Source organism: Patagioenas fasciata, chromosome 3 (genome assembly GCF_037038585.1).
Source record: "Patagioenas fasciata isolate bPatFas1 chromosome 3, bPatFas1.hap1, whole genome shotgun sequence".
Lineage (NCBI taxonomy): Eukaryota > Metazoa > Chordata > Aves > Columbiformes > Columbidae > Patagioenas > Patagioenas fasciata.
The window spans coordinates 99,044,093-99,070,749 of record NC_092522.1 but is presented as its reverse complement, the minus strand read 5'-3'; the positions used below and the strand labels follow the sequence as shown (position 1 = coordinate 99,070,749).

The following is a 26,657-nucleotide window of genomic DNA, read 5'->3' as shown; positions in this document are numbered from 1 at the left end:
TTGTGAAGGAAAGACAGTAGAGCATGGCCCGTCTTATACCTTTGTTCTCTCCTCAACTCAAAAAGTTAAAACATCCCTTTTAAAGATCAGAATATGGAGTAGTCTTGCTAAAGACAGGATGAAGATTAGATGACCCACCCAGAGACATTTACCATTGTGATTTTTGTTCTCACTGGTTTTCACATTTGATTTAAATGGACGTGTTTGTCTAGGCAGATTTCCAGCAATTAATCATATGCGTGAATGTATAGTAAAGGTATACTCTGAACTCTGTATCCACTGCTGTTTTGGCAGCTGTAATGAGAGAGGAACACTTTGTCTTACAATCTGAGAAAATGATAAAACAGGAAGTACAAAATTATATATAATTGGAAATTTAGATAATACATGCCCTATGTAAGGCTAAGTCAGTAGAAATAATATTTTCCTAAGAGATGACTGCAGACCTCAAGGTCAACATTCACCAAAGCATAAATCAGCACAGTGTCAAAGGTCTGTTGTGTTTTAGGAAAACTGTCTTTCCATTCTTCTAGAGCAAATTTCTGAAAAGCAGTGGGTTTTTTTGCTCTTTTCGTAACATAAATATCTGTGTGTGCTGCTTGCCCTGACAGTCATCTGTCTGCTTTGTTGCTGCTAAGTTGTTACTTCTGTGAGAGAAACCAGAACGCACAGAAAGGCACTTTCTGCAGCTTGAATGAAACGTGCTTCTGAAGGCAGGTGTTTCAGAGAATTTAACTGCTAAACTTGTTACCAGCCTGCATATTCTGTGTAAACGGGGCTTAGTAATTTTAATGGCACACCTCTCCTGAACTTTCTTTCACTATCTCACAACCACAGAATGAAAGCAACCATCATATGTGGGGCCCAGCGCATTGTCTTGTGGCCGGAACCAATGTTGTTACTGTTGTTTACATGAATTGCTGTATTAGTTGCTTGTTATAGGTACAGTTGTAACAGGTGATTATTTATATATTAATATTTATCTTGAAACATTTTTGAGTACTGATATTTTACAATCCTTGTCTATTTTTAAGAAGTAAATTAGATCTTACATATGGAAAACTTTCTGGTGCAGAAGAATCACTTCTGAATAGTTCATTTAAAAACATATGCAAACCCCATTTTTCTTAGTCCTTTGTGATCAAATCACAGGAACACTGGACTTTTTTTTTTTTTTTAAAAGGTGCTATCATTAATTGATATAATTTACTGTAGCACCATGGCTGCTCTGTGTGTTTTTTTCTGTAATAGCAGCGGTAGCATTATCAGCTGGCATTTTAAAAGATCTTGGTTAAAACCCAAAGATACTATAGCTACAACAGGATTGCTTCAGGTTTTTTCAAAACAATATTTACTATAGCAGAAATACAAAACAAAGTTTCTATGCAAACCAGTATGTACACCATGTGTTGAATCCAAGGAAAGTCTTGTGTTGGTATCATCTGCTAGATGGAATGAACAGTTCTGGCTGAAGTTACAAGCCTTTTCATGTGGATCAGTATGTGTTATAAGCTTAAATTTTTGACTGCACAGAAAATACATTTTTCTTTGGGCATAGTGGATTCCAGATGGATTTACAGGTATAAATGGATAAAGCTGCTAGAGAAATCAAGTTTATCTGTCTCTGGTAGTAAGTTTCAGTTAATGATGCAGCTTTTAAAATTGATGTGTGTTGACCTGTATTACCTGAAAGCATTGTAAACCCATATAAAGTAGCATGAGCAATCTAATACAAAAAAGCCAAGAAATTTAGGTATGCTTCACTTCCATTTTTGTGGTCAAATTTCTTGTGTATTTGCAGCCAGAGCAGAATATTTTTGTTCAGAGAACCCTGTTGAAAATTACACAGAACCGAATCATTTATGTATCACAAATGAAGATGATAATGATGAACAAAACTTTCCCTTTCTCTCTTCAGGCTCTCCAAAAAAGGTGATAAAATGAATGGGCAGAATTATTGTAATTAAAATAGGGTTCATGGAGTCATACTACAATTTTAACTAATCTGTAAATAGCTTTTAGCCAGATACTGTCAATTGCCTCTGAAAACGTGCGTGATGAGCTGTTCCTACACCTTATTCCAATTTGTTGGGGAGATAAGAGTTTAGAACAAAATGAAGAGTTAAAAAATGAACCTTAAATTGGTCTGAAGAAAACTGAGATTTTAAGGTAAAAAAAAAGTAGAACTAATTAAAAGCTTCTTCTGGGAAAGCTATCACTTATTTTTAAACCTTTTTGGTGTAAAGAAGTAATTTAGTACCCACATAGTGGAAATTGGTACATGGATGAAAGCTGGCTGGATAAAACTCATCCAGATAAGACTGAGATGAAATTCAGTGGTGGCTTCAGGTTTCTTCTTTATTTTCTTTTTCTTTGTGCCTTTTATTTTGAGTGCCAAATTAGTGTGCTACGCCTGTCACTTAGTTTTAAGATTTTTGGGCAAGGTCACTTACTGTAGTTGCTAATGTCATCTTCATGTCTGAATTGCTTTTTTGTTCTATGTGTTGCCATTTTCTGATGGAGCTCAGCTAGGCGGTGGTAATGCAGTGAATCAGGGTTCCATTTAAAATGCAACTTGATTCTCTGCTTTATGATTTTTCACAAGTGGCTGAAATCTAAACTGATGGGTTTTGGCATAATAAATCAGTACATGTCCTCATGAGACACTGTGTATGTGCAAAGTTGCCTGTTATGCTTGAATTGGCCACATCCCTCTGGGAAAAAGGGAAGACAGTGAAAGCAGAAAATGACCAGTACATGGCTTTTAGTCTTCCTTGGTTCATTGTATCACAGGTTAGGGAATTTTTCCAACATTATTTAAGAGCAGATTTTTTCTCAAAATATTCTTAGTATTTGCATGAACTTTGTTGAAATATTTGATTAGCATTAATTGAATGTTCATTTATCAAATAAGTACGGAGTTAGAAAGAATGTGCCTGCTAAGTAGAAAGGAGCAGTAAAGATATGCTGCACCTTCTGCTAGTTTTCTGTATTATTTTCCGCTGAAGACTCTTTGTTCTTTGGTATTGGCTGCGCATCTGGTGGCATTTCAGGATGCTGATGTTGTCACTGATGGAGCAGAGATAAGCTTGATCTGTTGGGCGTCTGTCTTCAGCTTCTGCCTTGTAGCTATTGCATTTGTGACTACTGAAGAAAACAGGCAGAGAGGTGAAGCTACCCATTTCCATTCACAGTTTCACACTGATACTTAACATCTGGACTTATTTTTTGCAGTTATTCCAACTTAGTACTATTCTCTACTGTCATTTGCACTCCAGACCTGTCTCAGTCCCTCTTTTGTGTAGGTAAATACTGTTTTAAGGTGTAGGTTCAGTTGTCCTACATCTGTAAAGGTATGCCATTTTACTTATATTGTTTTATATATCTTGGGATTTTCTTTACTACAGCAAAGACAATGTGAAATATTGTTTGAATACGCCAAAACAGTTGGTTTATTTCTAACATGAAGGAGAAAACTTTGTGACGAAAGTAACTCTGTATGTTGCTAATGTTTACTGGGACAGTATTTAAAAACCGATGCCTTTTTCTTCAACAATATTGGAACTTATTAAATTGCTAATTAATTTGTTCTCGAATGTGAAAAAAATGAATTTTTGAAATAAATATAATGATTTATTGTTTCTTTCTTTTTATGTGCAGGTGGATGACATTGGGTTTTCTTTGAATCATCCTAATCAGTATTTTACAGAGAGTCAAAAGCTATTAAGTGGTGGTAGAGAACCGAAGAAGGAAGTCAGTAATTCAGGAAACACTCAACAAAAAAATAATAGTCAGGAAAGCATGAATTCGAATTCTACTCCCACCTCTTCAAATACAACAACTGATGCAGAACTGGAGGGACTGGAGGCATACTTCACTGAAGACTAAGCAGCTGTGTTCGTGGTTTGGTTTGTTTATTTTGTTTGGTTTTCTTTCATTCTTTCCCCTTCTCTAGCCAAATTTGTCCCTGTACTAAGGAGTATGCACTTCATTACCTGGAAGACACAGTTATTTAATGCTTTGAATAGGCTGAAGAAATACAATGAAGCTGTAATTGCATCCAGTACTTGTTCTTGCTGCTGTAGGACACTGTTTCATATGGCATGTTGAAGGATGGGAAATGAAACTTCCTTCCCAATTATTAGTTGATTTTTGTCTGACTCAACTTTTTGGTTTCCTTCAAAATGTTTAAGTATTTTTATCCCATTTTGTCATCACTTTTATATATTTCTTCCTAATAAATAAACTGCAAATGATCAAACCCTCTGGAGGAGTCTGTCTCTTTTCTACACGAGGAGCTGAGGGAAATCAGCTTCCTAATTTGTGTACCTCAGTGCTAAAGGCAGAGAGCTTGTTTTGGTGCTTGAAATAGAAAATAAACAGAATTTAGACACCTGTATGTAAGAAAGTAATCCAAAAAGCTGACACTCTACCAAGTGATTCATCTTGAAGAAGCTAAAATCATATTAGCATATATTCCTTTTCAGTTTTAGTGCTTTCAGTATGTGTGATCATGGCTGGAGCCTTCTGTGTCCTGCTGAGCTAAACAGCCATCTGAATGCACCTTTGAGTCACCTGGATCCCACCTGTCTCCTGACATACAAATGTCGTCCACTTGAAGAGCTGCCACTGAGCGGTGGGTGGAAGCTCCAAGTAGAGCTGGTATTTTTATATCATGCTGTTGCATTATTCTCCAATGGATTTGGAAAGCCTGAATTTCGTTTTATCTGATGCTTCAGGGGTTTCAAGACAACATTACCCCTTCCCTGGAGAGTGACCTAGCTACTGGTACAGCCCTGTAACCACAGAAACACAGAATTGTCATTGCTGGTGACTTGTATTAACTCTGCAAGACCTTGGTATGAAGACTCACTGAGCTTGATTGATCTGGACTTATCTTACCGTTTGTTTTAGCTGCAAAAGCAACTGTCAAATGACAGCCTAACTTTGTACAATTGGGTGATGTACTGCCTATGTTTATAACAATTTTGTTATATTTCTGTAGCTAATAGCTAGTGATAAGTAGTTGTTTTGTGTTGAAGCAATTGCTCTTGAAAGAAATACAAGCTGAAAAGTTGCGCAAAACAGATATTTAGGGATAGGAGAATTAAAAACAAATACATAACATGAGTAAACCACAGTATATGTTTGGGTGTCATGTGGAATTGCCAGATCAATGAAGAAAGAACAGCATGAGTAGAACATATTTGGAAATGTGTAATATTACCTCAGGTGGACACGAGAGAAGAATGAATGATCCCCTCACCATCAGTATCCTGCTGCTTCTGATAGACAACGTGGGACCCCAACCATGTGCTGTTGATCCCAAGACACCAGGGGGCAGAGGAAAGGTGTGTGGAACCAAGGGGTCGACGCAGGAAAGGGTGTGAGTATGTAGAATTTGCTAGTTGTATTATGTTAGAGGTTTTATTTTCTCTACAATAATTGATTTAGACTATTAATATTGTGACTGGACTAAAGACTGATTATGGTTAAGATTTTTGGACTAACTAACTGTAAGTCTGTGTCTTCTCATCTGCAGAGTCTACCTTTAAGGGTACAGAACTTGTGCAGGGCTAGCACACCACCAGGCTTTAAAAATAAAACATGTCTTCTTGTTAGAAGAGGATCTGCCAGGATTCACTGTTCGTTTTCTTTTCCTTGAATTATTCTTAATTTATTTAGCGACTGCTTTGTGTGAACTGCCAAACCTCTTATTCTTTTGGATGTCTCCTATTCAGAGGATTTGTAGAAATGCACCCTGAGCAAAGACTCTGTGTTCTGGATCCTGCAGGGTGGTGGTTGTTCTGGGCCCAACAAGCAAGGGGTTCTGAACACCTGTGGCCCTGGTTTCTCCTGTTGGTTGAGCTCCTGGCAGCACCCCACCTGATGTGTGGAAGTCCCCTAGTTGTATAGGGTGGTTGAGAAACTTGGCCTTAGGGTTTTGAAGTGTCCTTGCAAAGTGGTGGCTGTCCTCTAATTTTGAGTTACTGAACTGGAGGTGCCTTAGTGGACATCATGGATTCTTCTAATAGAAGTGCAGTGAAACTTTTTCAGACCTGAAATGAGATTTCTGTTCCAAAGTGAAGCAGCTGAAAGAAGAATGAGGTTGTTGAGACACCGAATGCAGCTAAGGACCACAAACTGTAATTTTTGACCCAGTAGAGATGTTTGTTACGCCCTAACCCCACCAATGTCAACATTGTCGCTTGCTGTTTAAACAAAACTCCCAACACTTCATTTCTGAGCTTTACATGTGCTTTTATGTCACATTGGGAATAGCTGCTTGTTCACATAGCCTACCTTGGATTGCTACATTAGCAGAATTAAGTTATTTCTAGGACTTCAAGCATAAAATTTAAAAATAAATCTCTATTACAAGAGGGAGGATTTGTGCAGTTATATTCTCTGAATGAAATACATTAATCTGAAGTGCAACAAACATAACAGTATGTGACAAAGCCTTTGTCCTGCATTGGTTTACTTAATTATTGTGAGTTTACCTCTCTTGATTAATAGCACTATGAATTACTTTGAACTATATTTTATTCCCTTTTGTTATCTGGCTGGTGGACTATAATAAAATATGTAACAGAAAAACATACATATTATGGCATATGGTTACAAGTAACCAGCAAAGGATTGAAAAGAATGCTTTTGTTGCTATTTGAAGAGAATGACTGTGTTTGTATTTCACACATTTTGACCATTTTGAATTTGATAGTGTCAAAAAATCTAAAATGAGAATCCTCCTTTTGAGCAGCTGGTTAGTGAGGAATTACTTGTTTTCTAGGGACTTAAAGTCTTCCTGCTTTATAGTTTCAATAAAAATCACTTACTGCTTGATTATGGAGCTGTTGAGATTGGAAAGGCAAAATCACTAAGAATATGTAAATCATATAGTTGAACATATTTCTTGTAGTAGTGCTATTAAAATATATACATATAGTTGGTCAGAAGATAAGGATTGTGAAAACAAGGTGATCCTGATGTAGTTATGCAGTAGTCAAAAATAAGAACCAAACCAAGCAAAAAACCCCAAATCCCCAAACTTACAAGTTGAAAAGAATATGTATTTCTACAGTAAGGCATTGCAGATGGGTCTGTTTGGAAACATCAGCTCTCCTTCTCAGCGGCTTTTGAAAGTAAACTTCTGTTGTATTTTGCAACTTGAAAAAAAATACAGGAGACACACCAACATCTAAAGTTTGAAACTGTTCTGGACAAGCCACTTCTGTATTCTGGGTTTGTACATGAGATATTAAGATAACATTTGGCAGCATTTCTGAAGGGTGCACGCAACTGTGCCTGTGTGTGCTGTACGAAGTGCTCTGCTGTGGTGGGCAGCGCTGCCTGGTTCATGTCAGTGGATCCCTGATTTTAATAGACGCTTTTGAGACTATTAACCTTTCCACCTTGATCTGTACTCTTGCAGTACTTTCGGTGTTGGTATTATCTCAACATCAAAACTTCTACCTTTGGCATTTAGTTGACAAAAAGAAGAGTAAAGACGTTTACTCCTTAGCACACTTATCTGCTAAGATTTGTTTAAATCCCTCAAATGCCGACGGATCTATGGCGTTTGAATTGGACAAAGGTTGTGATCAATGGGTGCAACTCAATCTCCCAAGGAACATAAAGCATTTCTGTCGGTAAATCAGTTGGAAAACAGGTATGAAAATGGTTGGAATAATGTCAAGAGTGAATTGCAGCTGGGAAATATATAGGAATAGGTACTTAAATACCAACTTGTTAACAGGGGAAGCACTGGAAAACTTCAGAAGTGTGTTAGGGAAGATGAGATCAATAGCTAGAGACAAGAAGGTGATATCAAGATGATGTCGAGGGAGAGCAGCACTTGATGATTAGCCTGTGAATGGCAAGAAGATGTATCAACTCTCATTATCTCTTGGAACAAAAATGATGACCACAATGAAAGCATCACAAGATGCTGGTTTCTAGCTGAAACAAAAATTCCCTGACAAGCTGAAGATGTCATATAATCATAAAACTTGATTAAGATGGTCATGAACGTGGGATAATGAAAGCACATTAGTATAGCAGAAGCAGATATGGTGTTACCTTGATATTTATTTTTTAGAAGAACATTACTTTCTCCACAGGATCAGTGGTGAATCGTGGGAGGCGTTACACAGAGAGTCTCTGCCATGCTTCATGGCAGCATTTTTGAAGTGAACTTCAGTAAAAACCAAGTTAAACGAGAAGTGTCTTTGCTCAACCCGAACTAGTCAAATTGATGCACAAACTCCTGGATGGAATGTAATGGTCTGTGTTGTACTGTTCAAAGTAGATGATCTGACTGTCCCTTTTGGCCATTAAAGTGTATGACACTGGGATTTATTTTTATGTTTACGAAGAATCTAATCGTCCAAGCTGCCAAGTGTCCTTGGTTCAGACAGCTGCTCCAGTGCTTTTGGGTAGAATATAGGGGCAATCTACATAGACAGACCTAAGAGTTAGAAATGTGTGATTCAGGTACACAATGCTCAGGTCTTTGGAGTGTCAGTGGTTTGGTCAGCTACCATTTTCAGAGAAATGGTTCGCTGTAGAAAAATACCAGAAAGCCTGCTAAATGGCATTGATTCTATTCTGATCTCTGGTGTTTAGAGCATAATTAAAAATAGGTAAATTTCTTAATGTGTTTTAGGTAAGGAACAGTTATAACTGCTGCCGCTGTATGATTTTGAATGGAAAAGGGAAGAATCCTTGACACTAGGACTTAAAAATGAATTTAGAGGTTTCTTAGACCTTCTCTCTTTAAAATCAGGAGACACTGTCAATGTTAAGTTTTATGTACAACTGGTCACATTTTTCTCTAGTTTACCATGTCCTGAGAAATTATTGAAACTGCACTTTTCAGGTTCTAGTATTAATGGAAATATAATTTTTGACAGTTGAGGGAACTTTTTACTTGGATTTAGATGTTCACCTGAGGTCTTGCTTCTCACAACTTCATCACTCTTACATGTTATCAAGAAAAACTACAAATATCTAAATCAACATACAAATAGGAAAAGTAAATAGTGTTATTTGAGTATCCATCTTTCAAACCAGTTGTATGATGTGTAATAAGAGGTATAGTTGAATATGTTGTTAGCACAGCTATAGTAATTTGCTGGATGCAAACATATATGAAAGAAGTGCAGTACTCCTCTCCCTGCCTGTTTATACTCAGTATTTTTAGAAATTATATTTGAAAAAATAATCCTCACATTTTAAAAATTAATTTTAAAAAATAATAGAATTTTTTATTGTAAACATTTCAAATGTATTATGCAGTGCAAAAATATGTTTGAAGGTCCTCCTTAATTTAAACACTGATTTTTGTGGACTTTCTGCCTATTGCCTCTATATTTTGGGTTAAGCTGATTTTTATGAGATATGGAAGGCCTTACCTTGACACCTCAGGATTTTGCAACTTTTTGATCAAAGAATGCCACTTCATTTTCTCTTCAAGCATCAGCTAGAAAAAATCCCTGCACAATAAAAGTTTTAAAGACCTTCATAGGCCATATTAAATTAACTCCTCCCTTTGCCCTTGTGAAGCTCCCACTAAACAAGAATCTAAGTAAATTTTCCTCTAACGCATTCAGCCAACTTTCTGTAGAAGTTCCCCTCTTCCACCCAGGAGGCCTCCTGACAAGATACTTAAGCCAGTTCTAGACGCGATGATTTTCTTTTGATCTCCAAATTGTCTGGAGCATATGTGAATGGAACTTCTCTGCTGAGGGAAAACCAAACCAACCTCGCTATCCTTATCAGAAATAAAAATTATAGAATAATAAGGTTGCTTGGTTGCTTCCAAACTGAAGGCCAAAGCCAGTCTGCAGCACAGTCACCAAGTCTGGTTATTAAGCAGATTTGATGGGATATTCACTCTTTTCAGCTGCTATGTGGGCTCCCAGCACACACCAAGTGAGATTGCAGAGGAGGGAAGAGCCACTTGTTTCCTGTGGGCAGCTGAAAACTGTTTTAAAGCAGTTCACCTGTGTGACACTTAGTTAAGGTGCTTAAATACAGATCTGGGAGGGGAAAATAATATCTCTGTGTACCGTATGGCTGTAAAACTGGTTCAGTTAAAGTGTTTTTGATAAATGGTTTTTATGACTGAAAAAATAATAACTGTAGTGGTAGCAGACCTTTCATATATTCTCACGCAGTGTTCTCATCATATATTGTTTCATCACGTGATAGGTTCAATATATATGAAGTTCTCTTTTGTGCAGGATTTAAAACACGTGAAGCCAAGTTCCCAAGGAATGCTCCTTTTATCTCTGCAGTAATCCCAGCTGCCAACACTCTCCATTCAGACCCAGTTTCTCAAAAGGCTGGTTAGTAGGCATTCATATCTTTGAATGGGTAGCAAATGGCAGACTGTTTTTTCTTTATTACAATTTAGTGCTGTTTCGAAAATTGTACTCCTCCTGCCCTTCAGCCATAGTGATCCAGTATTTCTAGGTAACATTTAAAAAAAAAAAAAACTTTTAAAAGCTTTTAATCCTATTTGAACTCTTTTGAAAAATGCTACATTTCTTAATTATAGTTTCTTATTAAAGTTTCTTTAAAAGTCAGTTGGAGCTTATTGCTTGTGATGAAGTTTGTTTTGAAGAAGCTACCTCTTTCCCTTTGTGTTAGTAGACCTAAACCTGAGTCACTGTTCTTCCTCATTGATTATGTCTGCAAGAGTCATTTTCTGTAATAAAAATGACCTGAGGAGTGTTTCTGTAGCCTGCAAGAACAATATCTTTAAACAGAAAAATTATAAAGTAATACACCTATACATAGTGTTATTTATTCAGTTGTCAGCTTCTTAATCATCGTAACTGTAGAGAACATTTAATTAGTAAGATGTGATGATGTGCATAAACCTGGAAGAAGTGTCTAAAGGAGTGCATCCCAAGCTTTAGTAAAGACTAAATGAAGTATTTTTAGCAGACATTGTTAATTTGACTTTATAAAGAAGTGAATAGACCCTTTCTACAATTGGTATCAACTGATGTTGTAGCAGAGCTGTGATTTGTAGCAGTAGACTGAAGTGTTCGTTGTTCATGATTTTTTTCAGCTGAGGATTACGAACTCGGGTCTGCCAGGCAGGTGGACCAGGCAGCGTTACCTTGACCAGCTGCTTGGAAAACTCAGAGGTTTTACGTGAGGTTGAAGGCTCAATATATAGCTACACAAGGAGATAAGCAAGTGGATTAGGACTAATTTTTTAAGTGTGTGAACTAAAATCAAGTGGTAAGAATATACTAGAGTGTTTATTGCTGCCTTGCCTTAAACCTTGACATAGAGATACCTTATTTCCTCTCCCTACCAGAAAGTTGAGGGCTGTTGGCATTGCTTTCAATTCCAGATGTCTTAATATTTTAATTAAACCCAAACAAACATCACCACCACGTTATTCCTGAGTGGTTTTGAAGAGTTTTAATTTTCAACCGTTGCAGAATGATTGTTTCGGGAGTGAAACGTTGGTTCTTCTCTGCACTTTAAACAAATAAAAGCATTCAGCATGTCTTTTGAATGTATCATTATGTTAATGTCTTTATCATTCACTGTGGTGAGATTCTTGCATGCAAATCCTTGAACAACGCTTAACCTAAATTTACTCTCTGGAAGTGTTTTTTTTTGCTGGTGTGGATAATTTGCAGTGGTCTGCTGAGCAGAATCTACAGCACGAATTAGCTGTATGGCCGAATTGTGCCTGTGGAGGGAAAATTATGAAAGCCATGGGTCACTCTGCTCGGTGGAAAACTGAAGTCTAATAACCATATACTTCTCAAATAGTCTCTGTACGATGTTTGTAACTGACTGGTAAAATCATAACTTCCCAGGGGTGAAGAAAGGAGCGTGAGGTTTCTGCTGGCACTCACTTCTGCTGTTGCTCGTGATTCAAAGCAGTTGTCAGCACTGAAAAGAGTTTGGCCTAGTCCCTGGATCACAGGGTGGCTTGGAATAGGAAAATGAGGGATAAAGGCATCACCATGTTTATTTTCTGTGTGGATGAACTGTTGAGGAGCAGTGAGCTAAGAGGAACATGGGCTGTTGGCTGCATGCGTCAAAAAGAGCCATCAGATCCATAGAAAACCAGGAGATCTTATGGGTGACATCTGAGGGACCTTATGACTCACGGTTATTAGAGGACCAATATCTCAAAAAATAATTCCTGTATAGATTTTAATTTCTATGAATGCAGAGAATCATACTAGCAAAAGAATTGTGACACTAAACCTGGTTATTTAATGTACAATAAATAATATTAACCCCCCCTTGCCCATAAGAAAAGTGGTATGAAGTGATCATTTCAGGGCATAGAGCCCATGGTTCCAGGCTGCTGTTACTATTCACACCTACTGATGGATGGGTGATTCAACCCCAGGAGCTTTTTTTCTTTTCTTTGGCAGGCAGCAGGCCTTTCTGTTTGTGTATTCTCTGAGCAGGGTTTTGGTGGAAAACATTCCCTAGATGGGTTTTTGATGTCAGGTTTGCTCTTTAAAAGAGGTTTGGCTTTGTGGAAACATTTAGATCAACTTCATGTCGTGATTATCTTGTTTCATGTATTCTGTGTTCAGGGGATTGGGAATAAGGAAAATATGCACCAGGAACATGTGGAGACCCATCTGCTTCCTTCATCGGTCTCTAGGAAGCAAAGGTTGCTTAAATGATAACTGCTCAACAGAGTTGCAGCATTTTGCTCAATGGATGTGGCATGAAATAATGTTTTTAGTGTGTTGGGGTTTTTTTTGGTTTGGTTTTTGTTTTGTTTTGTTTTTTTTCCCGAAGAAGAACGCGATTTCCATTTCTAATCTCTGAGATGCTGTGTACTGTGAATTGCTATCTTGTGACTTCAGAGCACTGACAGACTTGAGTGTGACAAAAACAAGGAGTCTTTCCCTGAAGGACACAAACTATCTGGATTAATTGAATCTGCTGCTGCTACAACAGAGTTTTCTCTGTGGAAGATGCATGCTGTGGAGCACACGCTGCAGAGTGCAGACCAGCGCTGCACTTGGTGTCTTGTTCATGTTTGAATGCAAATCAAACCGCACCTTTCATTGCTCTGCTTAAAAAATACAGGTAAAAATATGTTTCAAAATGATAAAGGAATGCTTGGAAGGTTATAATAAGTTTATTATATGTATTAGTTTTCAGAGGAGCTATTGTGACAGTGGGTCACTCTTCATGGTCTCATTGGACAAGAATACGCAAGACAATATTTTTTGTCCTCAACAGCTTAAAATTTAAATTATGAGACACTGTGATGAGTGTGACAAATACGAGGGGCAGATGGTAAAAAAATTGAAAGAACTGTGACCAGAAGGTGTTTTTACATCGATGTGTTGTTGTATAAATTGAAAGTTTGAGGTGGGTTTTTAAAATAGACATGTTAATTACATCCATAGTCTCAGCTGGCCACTTGCCTGTCCAATATGAGTTGGCAATTTACCATAGCTATTGTGGCAGAAATGGGCACTGAGGAAGGATTTGAAAGCAATGAATACAAAGCAGGAAAACACATGAAATCAGATTACATGCTAAATAACCCTGAACTGAAGTCTGTGCCTCCCTTGCTGCCCGAGTTCTCTTGCTGTCCACTAACTTTTCAGGATCTTTGGTGATGCAGAAGCTCCTTTTTGAATAGAAGCCCTCACTTTTCTGGCTCTTTATGTGTTATTGAAGTGACATTGCAGTGATAACAATAAGCATGGGAATCCTGCCTGTTCCTTGAAACCAGTTGGATGTATCTGAATTTTAGGCAGGTGTGTGGGCTGAATCACAAACTGTTTGCTCCTTTCCAGCTGGTGATAACAGCCTTAAGGACATTCATTTTAAATTTTCACCAATGCATATAAATGATAAAAAAATCCAACAGCTCAGCTCTGTCGTGCACAGTGTTGTTTCACAGACCTGATTTCAACTAACAATGTCCAAGCAGTGGCTGAAGGAGGGCAACTACTGTCCCTGTTGCTGATCTGGTCACTTGTTATGTTGAATGCAGAAGCCTGTGAGTGGCAGCAGTTCAAAACCCACTGCGTGGGAAAGCTGTGTGAACTTTTCTGCATTTGCAAAACCAATGCAGATTCACTGATGCCTGCTTGTAGAAAGGAAGAGTTCAAGATGTTTAGCTGAGAAGGAGGTACAGCCAGCAGCAAATATTGACTGCTGATGGAACAGAAGGTAGAACCAGGTCTAAACTCTCTCTTTTTATGTTGTTGTTTGTTTGTTTGTTTGTTTTTTGCAAGAATAATTTCCATACATACTACTCCATGTACTGTACTTCTGTTTCACATACACCTACACGAGAAGGATACTTTGGTGTCTTGATGAGATGTCCTTCATGATGCTGCTCTTCTCAGAGCTCTACCTATTCCTTTGCCTGAGACTGCTGAAGAAAGAACAGCCCAGTTATTTGTTTTATTGTTGTCCAAGTCTCTTTTACCCACCTTTGTAATCTTTTTGCCAGCTTATAAAAGATCTTTTTATTGGCCTTTATGTTTTGTTTTCCAAAGACATGTGTCTGTCACATGAGTGTTTTGACACACATCAGCCCTCCTCCCATGTCCAACATTAATCGCATGTGCAGGTGATTTATGGATTGCTCCAGAAGAAATGCTTTGGAGTCAGATTTCTCTTCAGAGCTTTCAGGTGTACCTTGTTCAAGGAAAAAAATCCAGTTGCTGGCAATTCTAGTTTGATATGAACAAAATACATTAGCTTTTAGTGACACTGGGCTAACACACATTATGAGATGACACTTTTAATTTGTCATTTCAGCTGTGTTAGATCTGAGGTGTCAGTTCATAATGATTTACAAAGATTATTTTAATGTATTGGGTTTTAGTGCACTAAATTGCATTTATGAGTGAAGGCAAGGGCATCTAAAGCCTGGATTTCTTTGCTTCTTTCAGTCCAGATAAAAATAAGTAAATATTACACATGCAAACTAGTCATGATTCCTCCTGTTTTGAAAGGCCTTTGTTTGAAAGAAGCGCTGTAATTCAGGCAAGAAATATTGGAGCTGCATGCAATCTTTCAATTCCAGCTCTAATTCTCATAGCATAGAATGGCAATAATAAGCTTGATATATACTTATTGCCTGTTTGTTATGTTGTTTATTCTGACTGGCAAATCTTAAATTGTCATTATTATTGTTGTTGCTTTGAACTCCTTGAGCATTTTGAATTGCTATGGATGCTTTCTACCTAATAAAGCCAAGCGAGTGAATCCTGTAGCTTCCTCGTCCATATCTCATCCCTGGCAGCTGTACCTGGCTGGATGCTCAGGAAAAGGAAGCGGAGAAATGGACACTGATCCTTCTCTGACCAGTCCATTAATTTCTAAAACACTTTTTGAAGTAATTTATATTATTTACCTTTTCATGCTTGTGTAACAATACTTAGCATTATATGTTTATGTATTATGTGAAAAAATACTTCCTTTTTGTTAATTTAAGCTTGGTGCCTGATTGTATTGTTATACTGTATGGTAAGAAACAGCAACTATGTTCTTTTCACCTTCTCAATATGACAGGTCCCAGCTCTACCCTTCCTCGGTTATTGCTTTCCTAAGCTGAAGAGTCCTCCTGTGTTTAATATTTCTGCACACGGATGCTCTTCTGTGCCTCTGATATTCCTTTTTCCTCTGTCTTTTTTGTGTGTGGTTCATCTCTACCCCAGACTTCAAGCTGTATTTTCATTGCTGGTGCTCCAGAGACTTACTCAGGCGCTGTCGTGATGTGGCTAATGAGCCTCGCAAGGCACGAGGTCACACCTTGTGTTGAACCTTCTGTCAGCTCACCCGGCTGTAATTGGGTACCAGGTGACTTTGGCTGGGGGTAACCAAAGGTGACTGAACATGATGCAGGGAATACGACTGTCTTGTGTTTTCTTGGCTCCAGAATCTGAGATGTCTCAAACATCTGCCCGATAACGATTTGTGCTTGAGACTGACCTGCGTGAATATTTATTAGGGTGTATGCATCAGTGGATTACTGAGGCAATGCAGTTGGAGCAAGTAATTCTGTAACTAAGAGTTTGCAACAGCACATATTTTTTCTAATTTAATCTTTTATGTTGTTCTAATATTTACCAATAAAGGAAACAAACATGTCTTGTAATTAGAATATTTATGTAGAAAGAGGCAGTCAATTAAACAGAGATAATAGGAAGCATTTTTCGTAATATCATTTTTCATAACAAATCTGAGGCATTTTCAACTTTGTCATACTTCATGATGAATGTTGAGATTAATATTATAACTTCATTTATATGAAGTGTAATCTAGGCCACTTCATGAAGCCCAGAGTGCTCTGTTTCAAACACTTCAAACATCTTCTGCCGCAGGTAAAAGCTTCAGCTGTAGTAAAAAAACCAAGAGTTATATTAAAAAAGATAATTGTTAAAAAAAAAAAAAAGAGGGAGGGGTGGATTCTGTCTTCACTTCTGGCTCTCAGAGAAAGGATAAATATAGGGCATCTGAGGCTCTGTACATTGTTACATCTTTTGTTTTCAGAAAATTGGTTGCAGGTGTGACAAATAAGATTTATTGTCCCTTCGGACTGCATACAGATACTTGATTGATTTCAGTGTTGCAAAAGCTAAAAACAAGCCCCATGTTTTATCACCATAATCTTCTATGACCGATCTTGAAGATGAGATGAAATGCCCCAAATGCAAACTATTTTTATAATTACTGATCAACCAAAGAATAAGATCGTGTATAATTTGTAACACTATCTCTTGTTCTGAGCATCACAGATCTCATAGTCTCTAAACCACAGCTATTTCAGGTTCGTAAATGTCTTTGTATTTGAATGCTGTGTTTTGTATTCTAGACTTGTGATTTTACAGCCAGAGCGAAACTCTGGCTTCCACAAATTTCATACACCAGCTTATGTGCTGCAGCAAATTATTTTGGATTGATGCCATAAAACTGGTCTATTTCATATTTTAATTATTATTTTATAATCATAAGTAACTATTCACAATTTGTAATATGCGAATTATTACACAGCCAAAAAAAGCCACAAAAATATCTTTTGCTTGGCAGGTTTGGTTGACTAAGGAATAAGAAAACTTTGGCTCCTGTTAATAGATTAAATGCAACCTAATAATTGATGACAAATAATTTTTGAATAGCTGGATATCCAAAACAGATGGTTGGATAGTTGATTAATTTCTGACATGATGACTGACGTAGCTTCTCCCCTCTAAATATGTTCCCCTAATATGTTAAAGAGATATGCCTGGAGCTGAGCAAGAAGCATATTCTGTCTCCTGTTCATCTCTTCCTACCCATAGAAGTTTTTAGTTTACAGAGCTGTCAGTTGAATATGTTCAATATATTTCATGGGCATTGAAAACAAACTCAAAACAGTACTCTGGTCACTTTATTAATTTATTTCTGCTGTTCCAGAATTTGCTTTAAAGGAGAGCATTTTTTAAATAGTACTTTCAGGAACAGAAGCTTGTTAGAAAAATGGAGTTGCAAAAGGAAATTTATGATCCTTGAGCATGCTCCCGGTTGTTTGGCTTTTACCTTGTGTTTCTGATTTAGAATGGGTGATTGAAGTGTTGCTTTGTGTTTCTCCACAGGTAGTGCAGTAAGCAAATGCTTTTGTTCCTGCCAAAAGACTGGAGAAGAATAAAAATTCAGTTTCCTGCAGTTGCCTTTTGAGCTTTCAGTTCCAAGGACACAGCATCAAAGAGCCTAAAAAGATAACAAACAAGAAAGTCAAAAGGCAAAATATTTTTTTTGACCTTACTCCCTTAAATAACACCTGAAGTCTACACTGGAGGAAGGTGTTTCCCTCCTCCAGGAGCCTTTGTGGGAGACGTGTCTTTCCTCTGCCCACTCAACACATTCAGGCTGGGGAGCTGCTTTGCCTTTGACCAGGGCTGCTCCTGTATGCAGTCAGTCACAAGATTTTCCTTTTCAGAGCAGGCAAGTATTCTTATAATCTCTCCTAATTTGGAAGAAGTCAATTTTCTGTTTTACAGGACGTTTTATTTGCTCTCCGCAGCTGATTAGCATACAAAGCATACCATTCTCTGGTAGATGTTCTGTCTTCTGCCTCATCCCTTGAATTTTAGTTGTGGGGAGAGGTGCATATTTGGGAGCTATTCCCCAGTTGTTTCATTTTCTTAAATGACGGGGTGAGAAGCTGTACTAACGAGGATTGCTCAGAAGGTCACGCCACTGGTGGCAGCTGTCAGGTTGCACAGTGAGCCACAGATGGTGGCTCAATACAGTCAGAAGCAAATGCTTTGTCACAACAGACTGCGGGCAAAACTTACTGCTTTTGTGTTCTGACATATATATTTCTCATTAATGTGCCACAAAATGACATATCTTAGGCATCACTATAGATAAAAGCAGTCACAAAATATAACTGTTTATTTGTTTTATTCCGTATGAATAATAAAAATTCTCTAGGGCTTGGAAGGTGAAAATGATTTTATCTACCTCTGTTACGAAAGGATACAGAGTGGTTTGCAAAGACAGTCATGAAAATCTGCAGAGTCACATCTTCAGGCTATATCTGTGTAAGCAGGTATGGTGTTCAGCTTGCATTATAAAGTGTGGTTAAAAGGAGACAGGTGAGTAATGCTGCCACGAAAAGAAGGTTCATGTCCCATCAAAGGCAGGTGGAATAGGGTTTTGCCTTGATGAACTGGGAGATGATGGAAGGACCATTAAGATATTGATGACAAAAACATTGTCTTGCCTGCTTTCCAGAAACTGTCAGAGTTTAATGCCAGATCTGAGCCTAAGGCCAAATATTTCTACAATTTTTCCCCGATTGCAACCTCCTCTATCCATTTACAGTGAAGTTTTGGCAGGGCTGAGCCTATATCTAGATATCTCTGGTCATACCTCTAAAATACCTCTCCAGGAAGATGTGGGGAAGGGTGCAAATAACACGGCTTGCTGTCTAAAGCTCTGCAGTGGTGCAGCTGCATTAACAGATTTTTCTGTTGACACCGGCTGTTCTTGCTCCATTAATCTCGTCATGTCTCCACGATGCTTTGAGATGCTCTTGCTGAGCTTGACCTGGGCTGGAGGTGGACACTGTAGATAGGGCTGCACAACTGCCCACAGCCTGCTGGTGGCTGGCAGGGGACAGCTGCCAAAGCAAGCACTCCTGTTTTGCTTTCATTTCCCTCCAAACTTGAATTACTTGATATTTAAAGCATAACAGGAGCAAGTGAAAAATGAAGGCCTCTGCTTGCTGGAGCCTGAGGCTGAAAATCTTGTGGCTTTGGTTGTGTTGGAAAGCTGCTAATTTCACAATGCTTTTGCATATGTCTGTTTTTCCTCCGAAGTGACAAATTTTAGGAAGAACTTGACATTAATAGAAACAAAGAAGAGTTGGTTGCAGGACGGGGGGAGGAAAACTCTTTCCTACAAGGTGAGGGAATGGGAAGTGAGCAATGGAGCCATGAGCTCCTGTGCGCCAGCAGCAGGCAGAGAACCCTTGTGGGGGGCATGCTGGAAGTTTTGGGACAAGAACAAGTGAAATGCATTCATTTTCCCTTCTTAATAAATGTATCGGATTCGTACTGGCTTAGCAGGCACAATCCCATTGCTGCTGTTAGCGCTGGTCCATTGAACGTCATCTTTGTTGCTGCTCAAAGACCATGCTGCAAAACCCAGGAGAGCTTGTGTTCAGTGTGAGATGTGGCCATGGATTTCCCTGGTGATCGGTGGCAAATTGCCTACCTGCCTCACCTGCGAGGCAGGGGGAGCCATCCCTCCTTCCCCCAGCTCTGCCTTATTTGTATCGGTCTATACCATGTAGATTGAGTCTCCCAACTTGTGTAGCATATTTAGAGGATTGTCTCAGATGGAATCTCTGAGCTTACCTGCAGTGACAATGAACAACAACAAAAGTTCTCTTTCCAGGCACTTGATGTGTAAAAAAGTATTTTACTTGAGCAATAACTTCGGATTATAATAGAAACAAATTTTCCCGGTGGCCTCCTCTAGCATCCTGATGTTAAAAGTTCTGGATGTTTGAAGCACTCCTGGTTGCTAATCTGGTAATGTTTTGGATTTCACATTGGTACTTGGATGCTAGATTTCCGTCTGCCATTTGATAGCCTTCAGATCTCCTTTGCTTCCAGCAGTTCACCTGGAGCTGTCCCAACTCCCCTTTCACAACACATCATCTGCTTTTCTCCTAAGGGCTGTGTACTGTCCGTGTGTAAGGGCTGCAACATGGTGTACATAGTGTAGGAAATGAGATTTTCCTTCTCACTGCATGGGTGGTGCAGGCTGCTCTTGCCTTGTGTTCACTCTTCTGCTCCCTTGTTCGCTCTAATAGTCTGTTCAGATGCAGTCTCGACAAATCTGTCAAGAGCAGCTCCATCCCACTCCTTCAGGGTGTGAAAAACCCCTATTTAATTTATTTACGGTGTTGTGGGTATCAAATTGTTTTGAACGTGCTGTTTATCTGTGATTGCCTTCCTTCCCAGCACAGCCGGCACGACTGTGTCTGAAGCTCAGGGAAGTGAATCCCAGCTGGATGCTTTTGACTTGTTCAGCTGTTCTGTTTATTTCTGTTTCCAGCACAAAAGCTCTGAAAGTTGGTTAATGCTTCATGAATTTCTTTCCTACCCTAATGAGAGGTGCAGGGACATGTAGGTCAAAACAAGAGTTAGGCTCAGTGTGTGAATGCCAGCTTTAAACGTCTATAAAGACATTTATGTATACATGTGTGAGATTTAATTACTTAAACTAAGTTAGTTTAACTAACTAACTAACTAAACCAAACTACTAGCTAGGCTCGGAAGGGTTCACAAAGAAGAAGGGAAGACCATTTTTGCACTTAGCTTGGGTTGTCAGGGAATCTTTCAGAGAGAGCTGACAGTGAGACAGCACAACCTGCAAATGTGAAAGGAACTCAGTTTTTTAATAGCTGGAAAATTTCTGAGTCAATGAGATGGCAGCAAGGTTGTTATTTATGATGTCTCTGGTGCATAGTTCAAAAGAAGCTGGAACACAGCTATGAATTCACTGCACTTACAGGGCGGTGGGAAAAAAGGCTAAATAAAAAAAAAAGGAGCCATGTAGCTTCCTAGAATGATGCCCTGGGGCCTTTTGGTAGAGCTTGTAACTTGTGATCCTATATTTTGCCAATTTGTTAGGAAAACTTGAGACTGTTTGTCATCTTGCGACTGCGTGGCATACCCAAACTCAGCTTCGGTCAGTCTTGCTTTCTCCTGTCCTGAGCACTTGGTACTTTTTAGAGGTTTAACTGGGTTTGTATTTCTCTTCAGTGGTTTCTGAGCACTGCTGGTGTGGCATCTATTATTTGTCTTTTTTCTCCAGTCCTGCTTGGCATCTGTTCTGCTCAGTGGGAAAGCAGGAGGTTTAGAATGAATTAAAATTGGGTAAAGTGCCAAGGCATAAAACCAGGAAAGAACAAAACTTTAAGATGTAGCTCATGAAATGGCGAGGTGGAGAGTAAGGAAATGCAGCTGTATTTTTGGATGGAAATCCTGACAGATCTATCAGTCAGGATGAAATCTCACATCACTCCATGTTTGTAGTCCAGACATTTCCCCTAATTGCTTTGCTGAAATCCTTACAAATTGATTTGCAGATTACACTGAAATAATTTCCCCCTCTACTAAAATGTCATTTTTGCTAATAATGGGCATTTTGAAACAGGAAATGAATAATGTGCAATCCATTTGAAATTTTAAAGGTGAATTCATGGAGGCAGAATGTAATCTGCCAAGCAGAAGTGAGGTTGTTACTCGCACTCCTCTGATAAATATCCGGAGGTGTTTAGCAACCATGGGAGCGCAGGTCTTTGTGGTGAACTCGTCCTTGTGGATGCAAATTGATTTTGAGGTGTTTGCATCAGCGTTTGTCATATTGTGGGTTGAAATTCTTTGCCCTGCAGTCCCTGGGCAGGCTTTCCTTGCCTCTGTCAGGGTTTGCTAACATTAGGCCAGTTGCTTTCTTACTGCTGGAATAGGGAGAATGATGTTTTTTAGGTTTCCATTATGCAACTTCCTGGAGCAGGACCTGCTGTGGAGGGCTCTGGAGGAACCTGCTGCTCTCTGACCTACACCAAGAGCTCTCCAGAGAACTCCTACAGGAAGTAAACACAGTCAGTTATGACATTAAAAGGCTCAAGCATTCGAATTTTTTTATGCAGCATGTGTATTAAGCTATCAGCATCTATTGAAAATGTGGTATTTTATAAAATGCATTTCAGGAGACCAAACTCTTTTTCACAATTTCAAGTAAATAATTAGAAAACTACCTAAACCACTTAAATAGGCCACAAAATGTTTCAGCTTTAATGTAATGGTGATGTAGATTCCTCAAAACTTGGTTACATTTAAGAGATGGGCTGTTGAGCTTTTCGATAACAGCGGCATCAACAATGCTTAAAATATAAATAATTAGTGAATTTGCAGACACTTGGCTGAATTGAAAATTTAATACAATTTCATTGATTCTCCGCATAGCTAACACACATTTATATGTACTGGAGCAGAGATGGGAGAGCGAGCAGAGTTGGGAAGCCCATCCCTTAAAGTAAGTCAGATTGATTTTTACTTAACTTTCTCAAGGAATGCTGAATAGTTTAATAGGAATTGTACCCCAGTGATTATGATGAGAAAATAATTGCACTATTAAAAATAATCACCGCCTGGGATTTATATTTGAGCGTTTGCCTTACCTGTGCATATAAAATATTCTGAACAATGGAAATCAACATGTAATTATAGGTATTTAAGTACAGTTATAATGAAACAATCACTTAAGTGTGAAATCAGACCTTACCGTGTTTAAAAATAATATATATTTATTCTCATAATAATTTATTATAATTCTGATTGGTTATAATCTCTCACTATATGATTCTCCCTCTCTGCTCCACCCTCATGAGACCCCTCCTGCAGTACGGTGTCCAGCTCTGGGACCCCCAACATAAGAAGGACATGGACGTCTTGGAGCAAGTCAACGGGAGGCCATGAAGACACTCAGAGAACTGGAGCATGTCCTCTGTGAAGACAGGCTGAGAGAGTTGGGATTGTTCAACCTGGAGAAGAGAAGGTTCCAGGAAGCAGCCTTCCAGGAGAGGGACTTTTTACAAAGCCATGTAGTGATAAGACAAGGGGTAATGGCTTTAAGATGAAAGAAGGTACATTTAAATTAGTGCCTCACCATGAGGGTGGTGAGGCACTGGAACAGGCTGCCCAGAGAAGTTGTGGGTGCCCCATCCCTGGAAATGTTCAAGGCCAGGTTGGATGGGGCTTTGAGCAACCTGGTCTAGTGGAAGGTGTCCCTGCCCATGGCAGGGGGCTTGGAATTCTAGATGATCTTTAAGGTCCCTTCCAACCCAAACCATTCTATGATTCTGTGATTCTATACTGAGGCTTTTTCAATTTTCTAGTTGAATCATTGGTTTTAAGCTTACAAAACAAGAATCAAAGTGCTTTGTGCAAGTGTGTATGCATGTACTTATCACAGGTGATTGGAAAGTTCTTGATGTTGGGGAATTAATTCTTGTCTGTTGAAAGTAAAAGTTTTGGGCATATGTTTCAAGGAGGTGTTTGTCACAAAATCTCTTCAGGTTCTAGCTTTGGGTGTGCAGCAAAAAGATTGAGGGAGCTCTTGATGGCAGTGCTGCTTGCACTGGTCTTATGATATCACAGGTTAAGCCTCATGATTTTGATGGTTACTGCTCCCATTAGCCTCTAAATTTCAGTATCTAGCAATTTGTGGACAGCAGAAAACTCCCCACCCAACCATATGTAGAGTATAGGAGCTTGCTTTTGTAAACCCCTTTCTTGGACAACTTAAAATCACTCCATGGCCTCCTTAGGGGTCTAGAGGCTGCAAATTGGAAATCAGTCATTTCATTTATATGTGCAGAGGGGAATATTAGTTGCACAGTATCATGGCTGGGGAACTGCTGGGAAGTCAGGCATCTCAAGTAATGGTGATTTAGCACTGGATATTTGCAGCAAATTATCTTACCACCATGGTTTTCTCCTGTCCTTTCCCAAAGCCATGCACAGTTGTTGCAGTTCATCCTCACAACAGGCAAAACTCAGTAGTGAAATATGAACTATTTTGTTAAACGGAATTTTTATTTTCTGGTCAGAAATGTAAATATAAGTACTCAGTAACAGGTATGTAAGAACAGGCAACTGCTCATAAACAGATGTGTTTATTTTCGTGACATTACAGCTGGGTGATTAACATGGTTTGTTTTCTGGATGACACCAAGGTTACAGTTCTAGCCTAAGGGACATTATTACTTACTTGCTGATATTTATTACTGAAAAGGATCACAACTTGAGCCCAAAATGACAGACGAAATGGTTGTTTACATATAAAATTGGTCGCATTATTGTCTGGAAATTAGCATAACAGATATGAAAATCCTACTTGAATTTCAAAAGGGAGTTTGCTTTTGCAGCCCCCTATGGATCACATTTGAGGTCGTTAAGTCATTAGCAGCCAGCAGGGAAATTGTAATTTTGCTTTTCTTCAACCTAACTATTACTCTGTGCAGCTACTTTTCTACTCACGTTGCCACTTCTACTTGAGTTGATTACTAACACGATGTCTGAATAAACCTACTGGTTATACAAGAAAATATGAGAATCTGAGTAAAGCCGTTAAATCTGCATTTATAAAATCATCTCCCTGGACTTAACTATCACTATCCTGCTGGATGCTCTAATTCTACACTTGCTTATCCCTCAACTTGGTTCTCTTGTTTGATAATACAACTTCTCATAATCCATGTAAGCCTTGCAATACATTTCACTCACTTGCTGACATTTCATTTTGTTGTTGATATTCATCACTAGGTATCCCAAAAATGCCTGTCAATTAATCAGTCATCAGTCTGCAGAGTGTTGTTAGAGCCAGGGACTAAGCACCCGGCTTTCAAATGGCACCGAATTTATCAATTCATGTGACTCTCACTATGACAGAAGAGAAATCATACTGTGCCATTGCCAGCTGCCTTTAGGATGGTTAAAGTACAATGCAAACTCTGGACTAAATCCTGCTGGTGCTTCTTTCAATTTCAGTGGGTTTTGGCTCCTTCTAGCCTCACCTGTTGTGATCCACCAGTTATTGTGTCTCATAATTTTAAAAAGTCTGCAATCCAGTGTGGCCTTTAAAAGACGTTTTGAAAATTATAATTACCAGGAATTTTAAGAATGTGAGTTGGTTGAAGCTACTGCAGAAATATTGTAGGTTAACTTTTCTTCAGGCTTTGGAAGAAATTAGTAACTGAAAAGCCACCTTTTTTTTTTTTTTTTTTGTCTGGCAGCGGTCTGGAGTACTTGAGAAACAATTGGCTTGAACTGAACAAGGTTGTCCATATGTAGTAAATATGTTTTTGTTAGTCAGCTAAACATCGGAGTTCTCTGTCTGTGCTCATGCAAAGTGTCATAATTAGTGCTAATATATTTCCTTCATCAAAACGCATTCCCAGCTGTGCTCCATCCAAGAAGTCTTATGGCTCCATGTAACACGTAGACAACTAAATAAACACTATGCTGGGCCTGCCCAAACATGAGGTAGAATTCTGCTCTCTATGGTATTTAATGAGTAACGATGTTCAACAAGTACTTGAGCACTGGTTGCTGTATATGCATAATAACTTTTTGTCTGTTTTGTACTCTATCAATTTGTTTTCAGGCAAGTCAGAACTGCAGAGTGAATGGAAGTGGCAGTGGGCAGTGGAGTGACTGTCACCACTGTCAGGAGCTACGGGGGACTGTGCACACCCCAGAAGCTGTTGAAGGCTGTGACCATGGCTGGAACCAGGACTTGAGAGTCAGGATATGCACAACAGACACACGTTATTTATACGTACATACACACATGCATACGGCTTGTGTCAGGGGTGATTTATTCTGGATGCAATGCTGCTGCAGCAGCTGCGCTGGCACGGTGTATCTGCTGAGCCCTCCAGTCAAGGTATATATATACAGATGCTGCATTTGTTACTCTTGTTTCCTTGAACAGCCCAACTGAGCCGATAAAAGCCTATCTGTACCTCCTCTTAGTGCTCCCCTGCACAGAGAAGCTGGCTTTGAGATAAGGTTTGTATTTATTTATTTATTTATTTATTCGGCATTCATAATGAACATAGTTGTTCCAGCAAAGCTTTACAGGGTAGCTTTAACCTTAATAAAATGACTGCTGTACCGCTAACCTCTGCACAGTGCCATATTTTAGGCAGGGCTTACTCCATTCTTAATGAGATGTTCAATGTAACGTAGTACTGCAATCTGTCAGTCAATAAAAATGTTATTTCCTCCCCAGCCTATATGTGTACTCACCTGTTACGGTGATATTGAAACGATGCCAGTTGCATCATGTTTGTAAACAGTGCCAGATTGGGACTGCATGCTCCATTCTGTAGGATCATGTCTGTTGAGGGATGTGGGCATCACTCAATTAACCAGCTCCCTTTGTTTTCCTTGAATGTCTCCTTGGCATTTGTTCCTGAGGAGGCAGACTCTGCAGGCAGCTTTATTTGCAGCACAGGAAAAGTACACACTATAATGCACCCATGCTGTATTTATCATCATCTTGCCCACCGTGTGAAGGAAGCTGCAGACATCATGATGGATGGAGGACGA

The 26,657-nt window shown here is 38.9% G+C and overlaps 1 protein-coding gene across 2 annotated transcripts in view; it reads left to right on the top strand.

The window, feature by feature from the left end:
• The window catches only part of PRIM2 (DNA primase subunit 2), a 102,396-nt gene extending 98,135 nt beyond the window's left edge, over positions 1–4,261 (top strand). For both annotated transcript variants that reach the window (XM_071806936.1, XM_065834555.2), the window contains one exon: positions 3,661–4,261. In XM_071806936.1, coding sequence (XP_071663037.1) covers positions 3,661–3,888 — 228 coding nt within the window. In that variant the 3' untranslated portion in view covers positions 3,889–4,261. The remainder of the gene's footprint in view (positions 1–3,660) is intronic.
• Positions 4,262–26,657: the final 22,396 nt, after the last annotated feature.